Source organism: Nelumbo lutea, chromosome 3 (assembly GCF_056320005.1).
Source record: "Nelumbo lutea isolate HS-2025 chromosome 3, American lotus-T2T, whole genome shotgun sequence".
NCBI classification, from domain to species: Eukaryota; Viridiplantae; Streptophyta; class Magnoliopsida; order Proteales; family Nelumbonaceae; genus Nelumbo; species Nelumbo lutea.
In genome coordinates, this window is record NC_142686.1 from 79,724,877 (window position 1) to 79,737,591 (window position 12,715).

Here is a 12,715-nt window from a genome sequence, read left to right on the forward strand (position 1 = left end):
ATCAACCTAGAAATGAAATGATGTCATAGTCAAATAATAATTTTTTTTTTAAATAAAATACAAAGAATCACATAAATAAAGAAAAAAAAAAGAAAAAATGGGCACTTATTTGATGTTATATATTTATAAAAAATAAAATATTGGGTACATTTATAGTATTATACATTCATGATACATAATAGCTAATTTTATCAATGATGGAAATTAATACAAAATTTAAAGTCAACCTATAAATCAAACCATTTTCATTTTTTTGGTGTTTAGTTAGTGATTTAGGTCAAATGGATTAATTGATGATGTGATGATTAATTAATAATTAAAAAAAATAAAAAAAGAACATAAAATGTTATAAAAAATTTGGATACATCTCTAACATTATATATTATTAATTATATCAAATAAAATAAGTGCAATAAGCAAAAATTTATTTAAATAATATAGATTAAATATATAATTTAAAGCTGATATGAAAGCAAAACTATTTTTCTATCTAGATGTTGGGTCAATGATTTAACTTATTGAATCAACTCAAGATGTCATATTTAAATAATAAAGATTTAATAAATATATAACACAAAAAATGAAAAAATATAAAATTTTGTTGAAAACATTACAATATTTATAATTTTATATATTTATCATATTAAATAAAAATAATTATTAAAATAAATATTTTTAACAATAATTAAAATGAAATACAAACTTTAATAATAATAATATATTATTATTATTTTAATTTAAAATTTTCACGTGCACATGCTGTTTATGGGTAGAAGATACCTGTGAGGGTTTGAATTAATCCATAACATCATCTGATGAACTCCCCTCTCTTTTCCCATGCTGGAGTTGTGTCAACCGGGTGAATAAAATAAAGAAACTTTACATGTGGCAATTTAGGTGGGTCCAAAAAGCTTTTCAAGATTTTGCCACATCATCTTCTCCCGTGAAATCAGATTTGCCAGGTGTCAGCATCGTGGGGGGAGTTGACAGTTCTTGGTCAACCATGCAATGACTAACGGAGTTTACGAGCCACAATATTTTATTACCAAAACTAACCTCGTTACTTTGTTGTATATTACTATTTTCCTAGATGTGTGCGCGGTGTCTGCGTTTCTCCTCTCTCTTTCCCTTTCCAGTTTCTGTTTCCCCTCTCTTCCAGGCATCCAGCTATTTAGGGCTCGTTCCCACTTTCAGATCCCGCTACCCTTTGCCGCCAAAGCTGCTCGCTTTGCTTTTCACTATACGAGGTCGGCTCTTTCTCTCTCTCCGCCAATCCTCTCATCTTCCCAAACTTCAAATTTCGCTTTCCGTGGATTCAACTTGTTGTAAACTCATAGATTTAGTCCTTCATTCTTCTTTGAAACGCTGAGTTTCCTTCTCAATTTTGTTATTTGATTCGGTCAAGTGTCCATTGAGTTGCGCTGATTGGAACCCTCGATTGCGTGATCCTTTCTGTATAGGTTCATCGAATTGGGATTTCGTTGCTAAGAAGAAGAATAATTGAAGTTTGTATAGTAAAAGATTCCATCTTTATCTGGCTTTAAGGTTTCTTTCCTTCCTGGTTGATTACTGCTTCAAAACGTCAAGGTATTTTTTTTTTGTGTTTTTTATTGATGTTTTGTGCCTTTTCTCTCCTTGAATAATCTTGACTAACTTGTTTTTTATGTTCTCCGTTTTGTTAATCTGGTTGGTGGTAACATAGGAACTGTATTAATTATCTGATATGGGAAAGTAAATGGGTTTTAGGTTTTCAGCCGAATTACTTGGAACTGGTTTTCGGGTATTGAAGGAAAAGTGAAATCATGGAAGAATCTTTCTGCCTTATTTTCCTCTTTAGTAAGAAACCGTGGGTCTTTTGGTATATTTCTAGTTGGAGGCCTTTTAGTTAAATTTCGTTCAGACTTTAATAGATAATTGTTTCATTTTCTGCTGATTTTAAAAAATAACCGGTTCCATTTTCTTGTTTGTTTTATTATGAAACGCTTGGATTCAAAGACTAGGTTAGGAATTTGAAGTTAATAAGAAAAGGAGCGAAAGAAAAGGGGGAAACAGTGTCTTCGGTAATGTGGGTTCAGTCAACTTAGGGCCTTCATGGTTGCAAGGTTGCCTCCAGTCCTCTCTTTAGCTTCTTGGTGGAAGTGTTTGAACATAGAAGGTTATATTGGTGACAAAGTGCTAGTCATAGCCGGCTAGCAGTTATTAACCATTAGTGCACTTGATTTCTAAATAAAACTATATATTAATAGAAATAAAACCCAACAGCTCTTAAACACTTTTTGTTGCTTTAGAAGTTCACTCAGTGGACAAATACGAGAATTAAAGAAGTCTAGATATCATAGTTATCAGGGCAGCTGCCTAGGCAAGAAAGTGTTATGAGGGTGCTCAGTATCCTACCTTGCCTTGCTATAAATTATGAATATGTGAAGTAGGTATATAGAGTATATCTTGTTCTTGTCTATGCAGTACATATATCATCATATAAATAATAGAATAATAGAATACTTTTATTCTTTTAACAGCATAATTTGAGGATTAGGACTTAAAGGCTGACAAACTGCCAAAGGGTCATAACTCAATGTTGGTCCCTGCTATCTGTGGTCTTGCGAGGGGTAGACAGGAAAAGTAATAACTTTTAGCATTTCTTTTTTGCATGAAGTGAGCACTATCAGACTCTGACTTAAACCCGTTTTCTCATGCATGTCATGCCAAGATTTTACTGTTGCACCAAGCAGTGAAAACCAATTGATTACAGAAGAAGCATTAGCAACTATTTGATTACAAAACAAATGGAAAGAAAACAAGGGGCTTTGTTCTCTTCATCCTTCACTTTCTCCGTTATGTTTTATTCCCTTGTTTTTCTTTCTCTTCTTCTCTTTCCCTCCCAAGTCTTTGTGTGTTTTGGGTCTCTCTGCACATCACAAGAGCTTTTTCCCCATTTATTTTTCTCATAATAAAGTCCAAATTTTGAAGGGTTGAACTGAAAGCTATCATGGGGGGTTATTTTGTAATGGTGTAAGCATGATGATACAAATTCGGTTGGAGGTGGAGGTGCCTAGTGTTGAGAGTGAAGGAGAGAGTGGTGGTGAGGAGGTACCAGCTGTGACCGGAGGTAGAGGTGGATGAGTAGATTGAGAGGAAAAGGCAGAGGTGGTAGGGGAAAAATGCAAGCACTGTAATGCAGTCTGTGTATTTCAGCTTGTTGGTTGGGTGGGGTCATTAACAAGCCTGCTCAGTGAGGATGCTGGTTTAAGGCTCTGTAGAAGGAGATGGTTTGCGGTAATTGTAGATGGGTGGCCCTAGAGGCTGTTTTGTTTTTGTTGAGGGATGTATATTGTAAATCTTGGTATGACCCACTGTGGAAGAAGATGGTTTGTGGCAATTGTAGATAGGTGGTTATAGAGGCTCTTTTGTTTTTGTTGTGGGATGTGTATTGGACATCTTGGTATGACCCTCTGTTTTTATTTTTCCTGCAAAGTCCTTTCTCATGCCGCCTTATTTTCTGTTTATAAAATTTTAGTATTACTAAAGAAACACATGGGGTTGGGTAGCCCAACACTTTTGAGGATGTAACTACAGCTGTATATATTATTTTCTACATATCAATAAATATCAACAGTTACCAATAAAAGAAAACTGAGTATATATGTTTTTCCCCTTCCAGTTGTTGGTTGTTCTTTTAGCATGTAAGTTTAACAGTGTATTTGGTTTTTGATCATAAGTTTGTATATTGATGACTTGGCATTGCTAAATATTTTATTTTTTATTTACTTTTTTAATTCTCGTGTATGTCTAATAACTTAAGCTACCAAAGGCTATTATAACTGTGATTTGCTAACATTCCTAAGTTGCTATTTCATTTTCTTCTTCGCTGGTTCCCTTGCTAAAATTCATTTTTCAATTCATATTAGGAAATTTAAAAAGGTATTTAATTTCAGCTCATAGTTGTCAAGGTGCCAAGCTGAGGTTGTGCAACAGTTGTTGCTGTACCTTGTCACCTAGTTAATGATTCTCACATAAAAAAATTTAGGTGACTTTAGTTTTTTCCTTGGTTGGTGTAGTAAATAGAAAAAATTAAAAGTAATCTACCATAAAAGAATCAAAATATTAAAAGTAGAATCAAGGCAACCCCATATAGCTTATGGAAACCATGGAATGAATATCAATTATATTAATGCAGGTTGGATATATAGTGGGAATTTGTTTGGTTTGTGTAAAAGAAAGCAGTGGGCATAGTTGTCAAGGTGATGCCTAGGCAACAAGGTGCTCTTGGAGAGTTGCCTCTCACAAATCCCTAAATATTTATATGAAAGTCACCACATAATGCTCTTATATATATATATATATTTTTTTTTTTTTTATGTTATTAATAGTAGTAAAATAGATATTGGGTTAGAAGGTTTGTAAACAGCTTGGCGGATGGTCTAGCTGAGCAAGGGGTTCAGAGACAATCTATGTTTTGGGCTCATTTGTAATTCTGTGGGGTTTAGGCTTTGTCGAGTCTATTTGTTTTTTCCACAACTTCTTGTTGTTCTGTTTCTCATAATTTTAAGGAATTTCCTTCTGAGTTACTGATATAAAAAAGGTAGTACAATAGGTATTATTAGACTAAATTGTTCATTGAAGTTTGGTTCTTTTTGCTTTGTTTTGTTTTGTTTTTTTTTTCCTGGGAAAGGGAGGTTTAGTCTTTTTTTTTTTTTTTATAAACAGAGGTTTAGTCTTTTATGATGCCCTCTTACACCCTTTTACCTTATTTATACGATAATGTTTGTTTAGCAGCACTAAATGTCTAAACCTATAGACCTTATGTATGGAAAAACCAAGTGAGGCACAAGGTGATCCCCAAAATGCCTTGTCACTTTGGCATCACCTTGACAACTTGTTTCAGTGTACAACTCATATTTTCTTTAGGTTTATTGCCTAAACAATGGATAAACACTGGGCCAGGTGCCTACTGGTAAAGTGCTATGCTGATGCTTTGCCTTGCCTTGCCTTGCTGCCATCAACTATGCTAAATATCCATGTTGAACCTCCAATAAATGATATGTTACCTCATTCCCTGTATATCTGTCTTAGTTTGATAATCATAGCATTTTGTATTTGCATCTAGTAGTAGATGGATGGACCACTAGACTAATAGAAACATCCTTGTCATAGTTAGAATTCAGAAAGCATTTCTTTTCAAAAAAGAGAATTCAGAAAGCATTAACTTATCTTTAATGGTCACTAAATCTAATGCTTATGTGGTGCTCACTGTGGTGTAAACTGAGTTTTGCTTGTTACATCATCCATCAAGTATTCTTCACTTGCTTTATGGCTTATGCTCCAATACATCAATAAGCTTTTTTTGATAATTAATATATCAATAAACTTTTGCAATATCTCTAATGACTTAACTGACATTATGACAGTATAGACATCATAAGTTGTATGTAGAGTATTGTGCTGTTTGGTTTCTTGCTGAAGTAAATTGGAGAACCTCTCCTCAAAAGCATTTTGATCTTTCACATTGAATATCTTGGAGTCTTGTAATATGAACTTTAGAATATCTCGTGGTCCATTTGGACTGAAAGGAACAACAGAATTTTCTGTAATAGAGTTAAAAGTCCTGAAGATCTAGTGCAGAGAGCAGTGGGCAAGCTGATCTCTTGGGTGTCTGCTACTGAGGAGTTCAGACACCTGAATTTGCCTCTTTTATTTTGGTCTCAGTCCTGTTGGAGCTTGTAACTTGTGTTGTTCTCAGTTTGCTTTCCTTGGCCTGAGCTCTGTTTGTATGTTCTCTTTTTTTTTTTTAATAAAATTACCTTTCCTTTTCCAAAAAAGAAAAAAACTTTTTCATCATTACCTCAAAGGGCTAGCTTCTATTTCTCTTCAAAGGCTATTCTGTATGCCATTTTACTTTGTGCACGTGCCAGCAATCTTAGTTCATTTGAACTTTTCTATTTAGGCTATGTAGTAATGGTGCAATTATGGTGTTTAGTTGTTATATTAAATGCCAAGTGGCAAGCATAAGTTTATGGTAGGTTTAGACCTTTGTATTTTTTTTTTTTTTGATGAATAGGTTTAGACCTTTGTTGTATAATCTCTATTGTAAACAAGCCATGAATAGCCTTGATCTTTCCTTAATCCATCTACAATCCCTATGAAGAAAATACAGATTCAATTAATATAACTTTTGGACCCTGACTTTTAGAATCCAGTAAGTGTTTTAATGGTGGAAGTGGAGGTAATGTTCCAAGGCTTCCTGATGTGTGAATTGCGATGTCTGAGTGCTGAGCCTAAAGGGTTCATTCTTAAGCCTCATGAACTTTCTTATACACAAAGACAGATTCTGATAAATAAACAGCAGTGAATTAAAGTGAGAAAAGGTACAGAAAAGTTGGAAAAAAATAAAATTAATTATATTTTTGTATACAACAGATAAACTATTCACCTTCAAAAAGAAGATTAGAAACAAAAAAGAACCTGTATTAATATTTTAGTTTTGTTGTTTGCATTGAAAATCAACAGTTACCATTAAAAAAGAAAGAAAAGCAACAGGTTTTGAGTGGCCAATTAATATTAAATTGTAATAGATAATCACAGAGTTGAATGACATGTCATTCCTTCTGCTGGACCCTTCTCTCCTATGTTCGCAACATAGTTTTCAAGGTGCCAAGGCGAGGCTAGGTGACAGGGGGGCGCATTGTCGCCTAGGCGATGGATTTTTTCAAGTAAAAAATATGTATCCTAGGGTAGTTCCCTAGGTTCCATACTCATTTCCTTAATAAATATCCACAATTTTCATAAGAAAAGTATAAACTTCATGTTAAAGTATAGAAAATCAACATATTCCAACATATTCATGAGAAGAAAAAGAAGAAAGAAAAGAAAATTCAAAAAATATAGGGGCTGAACCCCTATTTCTGTTATAGGAAAAGAAATTAGTATATGAACACACAAAATTAGTAAAGAAAAAGAAGAAGAAAAAGAAGAAAATGTGTTGATTGGACAACATTTTATGGTCTTCCTTATTGGTTCAGATTTTGAAGTCTTTGAGGGTTCAATACAGCATTTAGCAATGTTTGTGTTGTTTAAACCCTAACAAATAAGAAAATAATAAAAAGAAATTAGTATATAAGCACACAAAATTAATATTTTAGTTTAAAAATGTCTATTTTATAATTATAACCTCAAAAAAATTACGAATATAAAAGTTTTTTTTTTTTTTTTTTATAACAAACTATAGAAAACTACTTGGCGATTAGGCAAGGCGAGCCTCCGAGGGTGCCTTGTTGCCTAGGCGTTGCCTTGACAACTATGGTTCATAGTCGTTGTTTGACTCATACCATGATAACAAGGCATCTAAGTTCTATTGTCTAAAGTGTACAAAAGAAGGGAGACATGCAAATCTTAGGCATGTGAGTAGTAGTGCACAAAGCTGGGAAGAAACTTTTCTTTATTACAGTGACTGGTTTCCTTTTTCAAAATGTTACTTACAAGTCAGAGCACATGGAAATAAGCATTTAAACAAAAATAGAATCCTAAATAAATATTCAAGTTTTTCATATTGAGTTTGTCTTTCTGTTTGACTTAAAAAAAAGACTTTAACAAAGAACTCTGGGGTAAGTTAAGTTGTTTCCGCAAACCTTGTACACTTGATCGATATTTGGTCCAAATGTGGTTTTATTGAAAGGTTTATAGGACTAGGAAATAATTGTGCTCTAACCTTAAAAGAAGGATTGAATAGGGATTGAGATGCTGCAAAGATAATATTAATTATCAAGTGTTGGGAAATTTTAATATCTCCAGCTTTCTCTGTATCTTGAAACTGAAATGGATATACAAGACTGTTGGATATCCATTTCTTTGTGCCTTATCTGAATATTCCACAGAATAATGGGTGGATGGGTGGAGGTACTATTTTCCCAATCATTTACATTTCTTAATATACCACAAAGTTCCATCCATAATCACTTCATATTTGTTATGGACTGATGTACAAAGGTGGGCCCGGGGAATTCCCCATGAGTTGGGGGAGGGGAATGTACATAAACATTGGACGGTGGACCAATCATGGTCTCCTTTAGCCCCCTTGGCCTTTGTTTATGCATCTCATGTATGATACTGTGTAGGTGGACTATTTCCATGTGATTTGTGGCCATGAACAAGCCCTTAAAATGAAACAGGGTAGAGAGATAGGACTCTTTCTTCCACCTAGGGCCAATCCCTATGGAAGTAGGGCTGGGACTAGTCATTTGTAGAGGATTAATTCTTGGGTGAAGGTTTGGTCCTTGAAATATTGGCTGATATTGATGATGGGGCATCAATATAAGGTGAATAGTTTAAGTGTAAGAGGGGCAATTCTATGGAACCTTCTTTCTCTTGCACTTTACTGGTCCATATGGTAAAAAAAGGAATAGTAGGATTTTCAAATCTAAGCATCTTACCATGGGAACTGTCATTGGGAATTAGAGAGATGAGATCTTTGGTTCATTGACCTTGATTCTTAAGCAATTTTCAACATCCAGATAGGAGATCTTTGAAAGCATATTGAATAGCATCATTTTTTATTCATCTTTTATTGTGTAAGAGGAGGACAAAAAGCTGATGAGTTGAGGGATCATCTCCATACTGTAATTATCTTTGTTTTTGCTACCTTTTGAGGGAAGTTTTTCCTCCATTTTAATAACGTTTTTCATTACCATTTACCAATAAATAAATAGATAGATAGATAGATAGATAGATAGATAAATAAATGAATAAATAAATAAATAAACAAACTAAATAAAAAGATAAGGTGATCAGACTAGTGGTATGGAGATTATTTAGTCCCATAGGAGAATTAAGGCCAAGGTCAAGGTGTTATATATATCTTGCCTCATGTAACTTCCATTTATCAAAAAAAGGAACACCAAGCTGAGGTGATCAAACTTTTATCCAAAAAAGAAGGCTAAGGTGATCAGACCTTCGCCTTCTTTTTTATGTATGGAGATTATTTGGTCCCAAAGGAGCATAAAGGCCGAGTCTTTTTATGTATTTTATAACGAGGAATGCTTATTCATATTAATTATTTGATCCATTTGTTGTTAGAAAGGCTCAATTTGGGAAGGGTGCAAAAACAAATATGTACAGTGCAAAACCTTGTATTTGTACTCTTCCCAAACTGAGCCAATGGATAAATAAAGAAATGGGGTACAAAATATTATTTACTGGTCTTTTGAGTGCTTAGGTAGTGACATGATAGTGAGTTGCAACAGTTGGTAAATGAACATCCCATAATTACCTGTGGAAAGGAATGTGTCCAAAAGTTGAGGCCTGAGAAGTGAAAATCACAAGGTAAATGACCTTTTTTTGTGACTGCATGTTTGCAAGATTACCAGGAGTATGGCAGTCTTTTTTGGTTGAATGCCATTTATTTTTTTATGTATTTTTTGTTCTAAGGATAGAATAGTTCTTTTAGACAACTTTATTAGGTGGAGGATTGGGTACTTGGATTAGATCTGTCTTCGGCTACATGAATCCTATTTCTCCAATCTGTTCTATTTAAAGCCATATCCACTGTAAAATTATTAGTGTTTAAATCATTTCTTTCTACTTCTACCATGTCCGTTTTGGTCTACCCCTAGCTCTTCTAGCCCCTTACATTTGTAACAAATCACTTTTTCTAACTGGAGCTGTTGGTTCCTATGCACATGACAAAACCATCTCTACTTTCTGTCATTTTGTCACTTCATTGTATCTCTTCTGCTTCTATACCAAAGCTCTATAGAAGTGACTGTTTCCATTTTCAATGTGAAGAAAAAAGAGTAGGATTATGTCTGAACTTCAGAAATCAGATTAGATTATATAATTCCTCTCTTGATGCTTCATAACCTTTTGCATCTGTTTGTCAGCTCATTTTCTTATGAACTTTGGTAGATGATCCACAACTGCATGATCTTGGTAGTTTTCATTAGCATATTTAAATCTTGACAACAGGTATTAAATTGTTCTTTTTTTATATATTTCAGTTAAGGAATGGGATTGCCTTTTCTGTGTCTTTGATGGATCCTGAAGGCAAGAAGTTTGGAAGAGGTAATTTTTGGCTGTAAGTGGAGTTTTGGTGCAGCCACTTTCTTTGGTATTCCATTTCCCTTCAGTTTTGTAAGTTTTAATTTAAGCCCTTTTCTTAATCTTCAGGGCCCAGGGAACTCACCGGTGCTGTGGATCTTATATATCACTATAAATTGGGGGTGCACCATGAGTTTTTCTGCAAGAGATCGCTTCCTTTGTCAATCTCGGATACACACTATCTCCACAGTGTTGTAGGAGAGACAGAGATTAGAAAAGGAGAAGGGATGGAATTGGGGCAGCTTCTCCAGAACACCTCATACGTAAGAGATACAAATGCACAAATTCAGCCTTTTGACTTGGATGCCCTGAGAGAAGCATTCCTGCTGAGAGAAACAGCCCCAATCGATCTTCCTTCTGTAAGAACTTTACTAAATCCTAATCTATTACCTTGCAATATGCTACTTTAGATCTGTTGTTTTTGGTGTAATTGGATAAGTCTCTTAGTTGGAATACCAGCTTCACTTTGTCAGTTTGTGATCTGCAGATGCTTCAGAGTTGAAATGGTTCAACTTTATGTTGATGGTTCCATAAGTGTGTTCATATATTCTGATTTGTTTGTTTTGTTGGTTGCTAGTCTGAAAAGGGGATCCCCACCATTGCTGGAAAATCAAAAAGTGAATCAAAGGACAAGGAGAAGAAGCATAAAAAACACAAGGACAAGGATAAAGAGAAAGACAAGGAACACAAGAAGCACAAACACCGCCACAAGGACAAAAGTAAAGACAAAGAGAAGGAGAAAAAGAAAGATAAAAGTGGACATCATGATTCTGGTGCTGAACACTCAAAGAAACACCATGAAAAGGTTAGGAATGCTCAATTTGTGCAATCCTTGTGTGGTTTCCTATTGACTTCTTTTTGCCTTTTGGTAATCACAGGTTTACTAGAACATAACTAAAAATATTATTATCTGTCAAAAAGACATGACTAAAAATATTATTGTTTAAGACAAACTTCCCCTACTTTTTAAACATGGTTCTAAACTTCTAATGATCCTCAGTTTATGTAGAAAATCATTAGTTATGTTAGCTTTGTCTAGAAGGGAAATCAAATTAAATTAAATTTTGTGCTAATTTTTGCCCTGAAGAGATGACCTTGAACTCATGTCAGTTTAGTCTCTTCAAGTATGGGTGATCACTTGTGAAGGCTCTCTCTCTTTCTCTCTCTCTCTCTCTCTCATATTACATCCACTCCAACTGCAAGCTCATATTAGCATATGCCATTGCCACTCTATTTATTGTCAGAAATCCATAGAATAGGAATAATAGGATATTGTTTAATTCTTGGTTTCTCTTAAATTACTTAAAGCGTCTCCAAGGAGTCTTGTATGAATTCATTTTGTTGCCTTTTTTCCATTTCAGAAGAGGAAGCATGATGGGAGTGAGGATATCAGTGATGTTCACAAGCATAAGAAAAGTAAGGTAATTGAGACAGGATTCTTGTGGGGTATTCTCAGTTACTGTTACTCAATGATCTTTATTTTCCTTAAGGAGGCTATTCCTTCTCTGTAGCTTCTTTGCTTGAATAAAAATCCTGGTCTCTGCCTGGAATTGTTTCAGCATAAGAGCTCGAAGATCGATGAGATAAGTGCAATAAAGGTAGCGAGCTGATTAGTTGGCAATTGGTCTTGTCTATTTTTATCTTCATATTTGGTGCCAAGGAGGATATTTTTTTCATCATTATGCTTCCAAATCTTGTGAGGTATGTAACTTGGATGGCCATCTTCGCTAATCTTCATTCTATTTCTTATTGTTGCTTCCCTGCATGTATTTCATAAAGACGTATATTTTTTTTTTTCACCCCTGCAGATACAATTCTTTAACAGACTGAGGAACTATAAAAGAGGTTTGCAATCACCGGTTGAAGCATATAACCACTGAAGCTAACAATCGATGAAAGTATGTCTGTATCATAACTGGAGCTTAATTTAACTGTCAGTACTGTTCAAGCTTTTTTCTTTCTTCAATTTTCTCAACATTTTTGTACATTATCGTTGTCTTTTCTTTTCCCATATATATGGACAACTTTCATCTGATTTCTGGTTTTGCAGCTTTCAATTGTAGGAAGAGTGGGGTTATTAGATGGATTAACACAACATTTTCAAATGAAAATTCTCTAGGCCTAACGTCCACTAACATAGTTGTAGCTGAGGTATACTGAACTACAGAATACAGCCCAGTTGAATTTGAATTAATGTAACAAGGCCTGTTAGAGAGAGATGAGTAGAGTTGGAACAGGAGAGAGCGATGAGAAAGGAAAATGAATGTACTAAATTTTTTGCATGAACGTCTAGACGTGAAGCCAAGGCACAGGGATCGGTATTACATAGTAAAAATTCCATCTCTCATACTTTGTACATCCTCTGTTGTATATTTAGTCAAAAAACGCTTCAACTTCAGAGAGGATGGGGCGATTCGTCCTTGTCTTGACACCCAGCTAAAGTCGTTTTCTGGTTGGGCGCTAGCAACCCTGGGTCTTGTCTTGAGGGTTGGTATTTGGTTTTAACTTTCACATGGATTGAAAAGTACAGCACCACCTGTTCCTTGAATGGGCGGTGGTCTTCTGTGTGATCAGACCAGGCCATGGCCATGTACAAGCTTGGTGATGGTTATTGGTTTTGAAATTT

At 34.6% G+C, this 12,715-nt stretch overlaps 1 protein-coding gene across 13 annotated transcripts; it reads left to right on the plus strand.

The window, feature by feature from the left end:
• Positions 1-1,067: 1,067 nt before the first annotated feature.
• On the plus strand, positions 1,068-12,447 carry LOC148865935 (mediator of RNA polymerase II transcription subunit 19a-like). 13 transcript variants are annotated; one of them, XM_088979015.1, is made up of 9 exons: positions 1,073-1,247; positions 1,461-1,587; positions 9,990-10,053; positions 10,159-10,448; positions 10,667-10,894; positions 11,451-11,510; positions 11,649-11,790; positions 11,898-12,022; positions 12,140-12,447. In XM_088979015.1, exons 3-7 carry the CDS (start codon positions 10,023-10,025, stop codon positions 11,697-11,699), a joined length of 660 nt encoding a protein of 219 aa, XP_088835141.1. In that variant the 5' UTR covers positions 1,073-1,247; positions 1,461-1,587; positions 9,990-10,022; the 3' UTR covers positions 11,700-11,790; positions 11,898-12,022; positions 12,140-12,447. The 13 variants fall into 13 exon arrangements, with proteins under 13 accessions (XP_088835142.1, XP_088835144.1, XP_088835150.1 ...); XM_088979017.1 differs by having other exon boundaries at positions 11,898-11,987; XM_088979023.1 differs by having other exon boundaries at positions 1,094-1,247; positions 11,451-11,505; positions 11,898-11,987.
• The last annotated feature ends 268 nt before the right edge of the window (positions 12,448-12,715 follow it).

Bases quoted from the DNA above. Each gene is read 5' to 3' on its own strand.
- LOC148865935 (XM_088979011.1), top strand. From the start codon at position 10,023: ATGGATCCTGAAGGCAAGAAGTTTGGAAGAG. The intron at 10,054-10,158 runs GTAATTTTTGGC...CTTAATCTTCAG, and splicing joins AGGCAAGAAGTTTGGAAGAG to GGCCCAGGGAACTCACCGGT. The intron at 10,895-11,450 runs GTTAGGAATGCT...TTTCCATTTCAG, and splicing joins CAAAGAAACACCATGAAAAG to AAGAGGAAGCATGATGGGAG.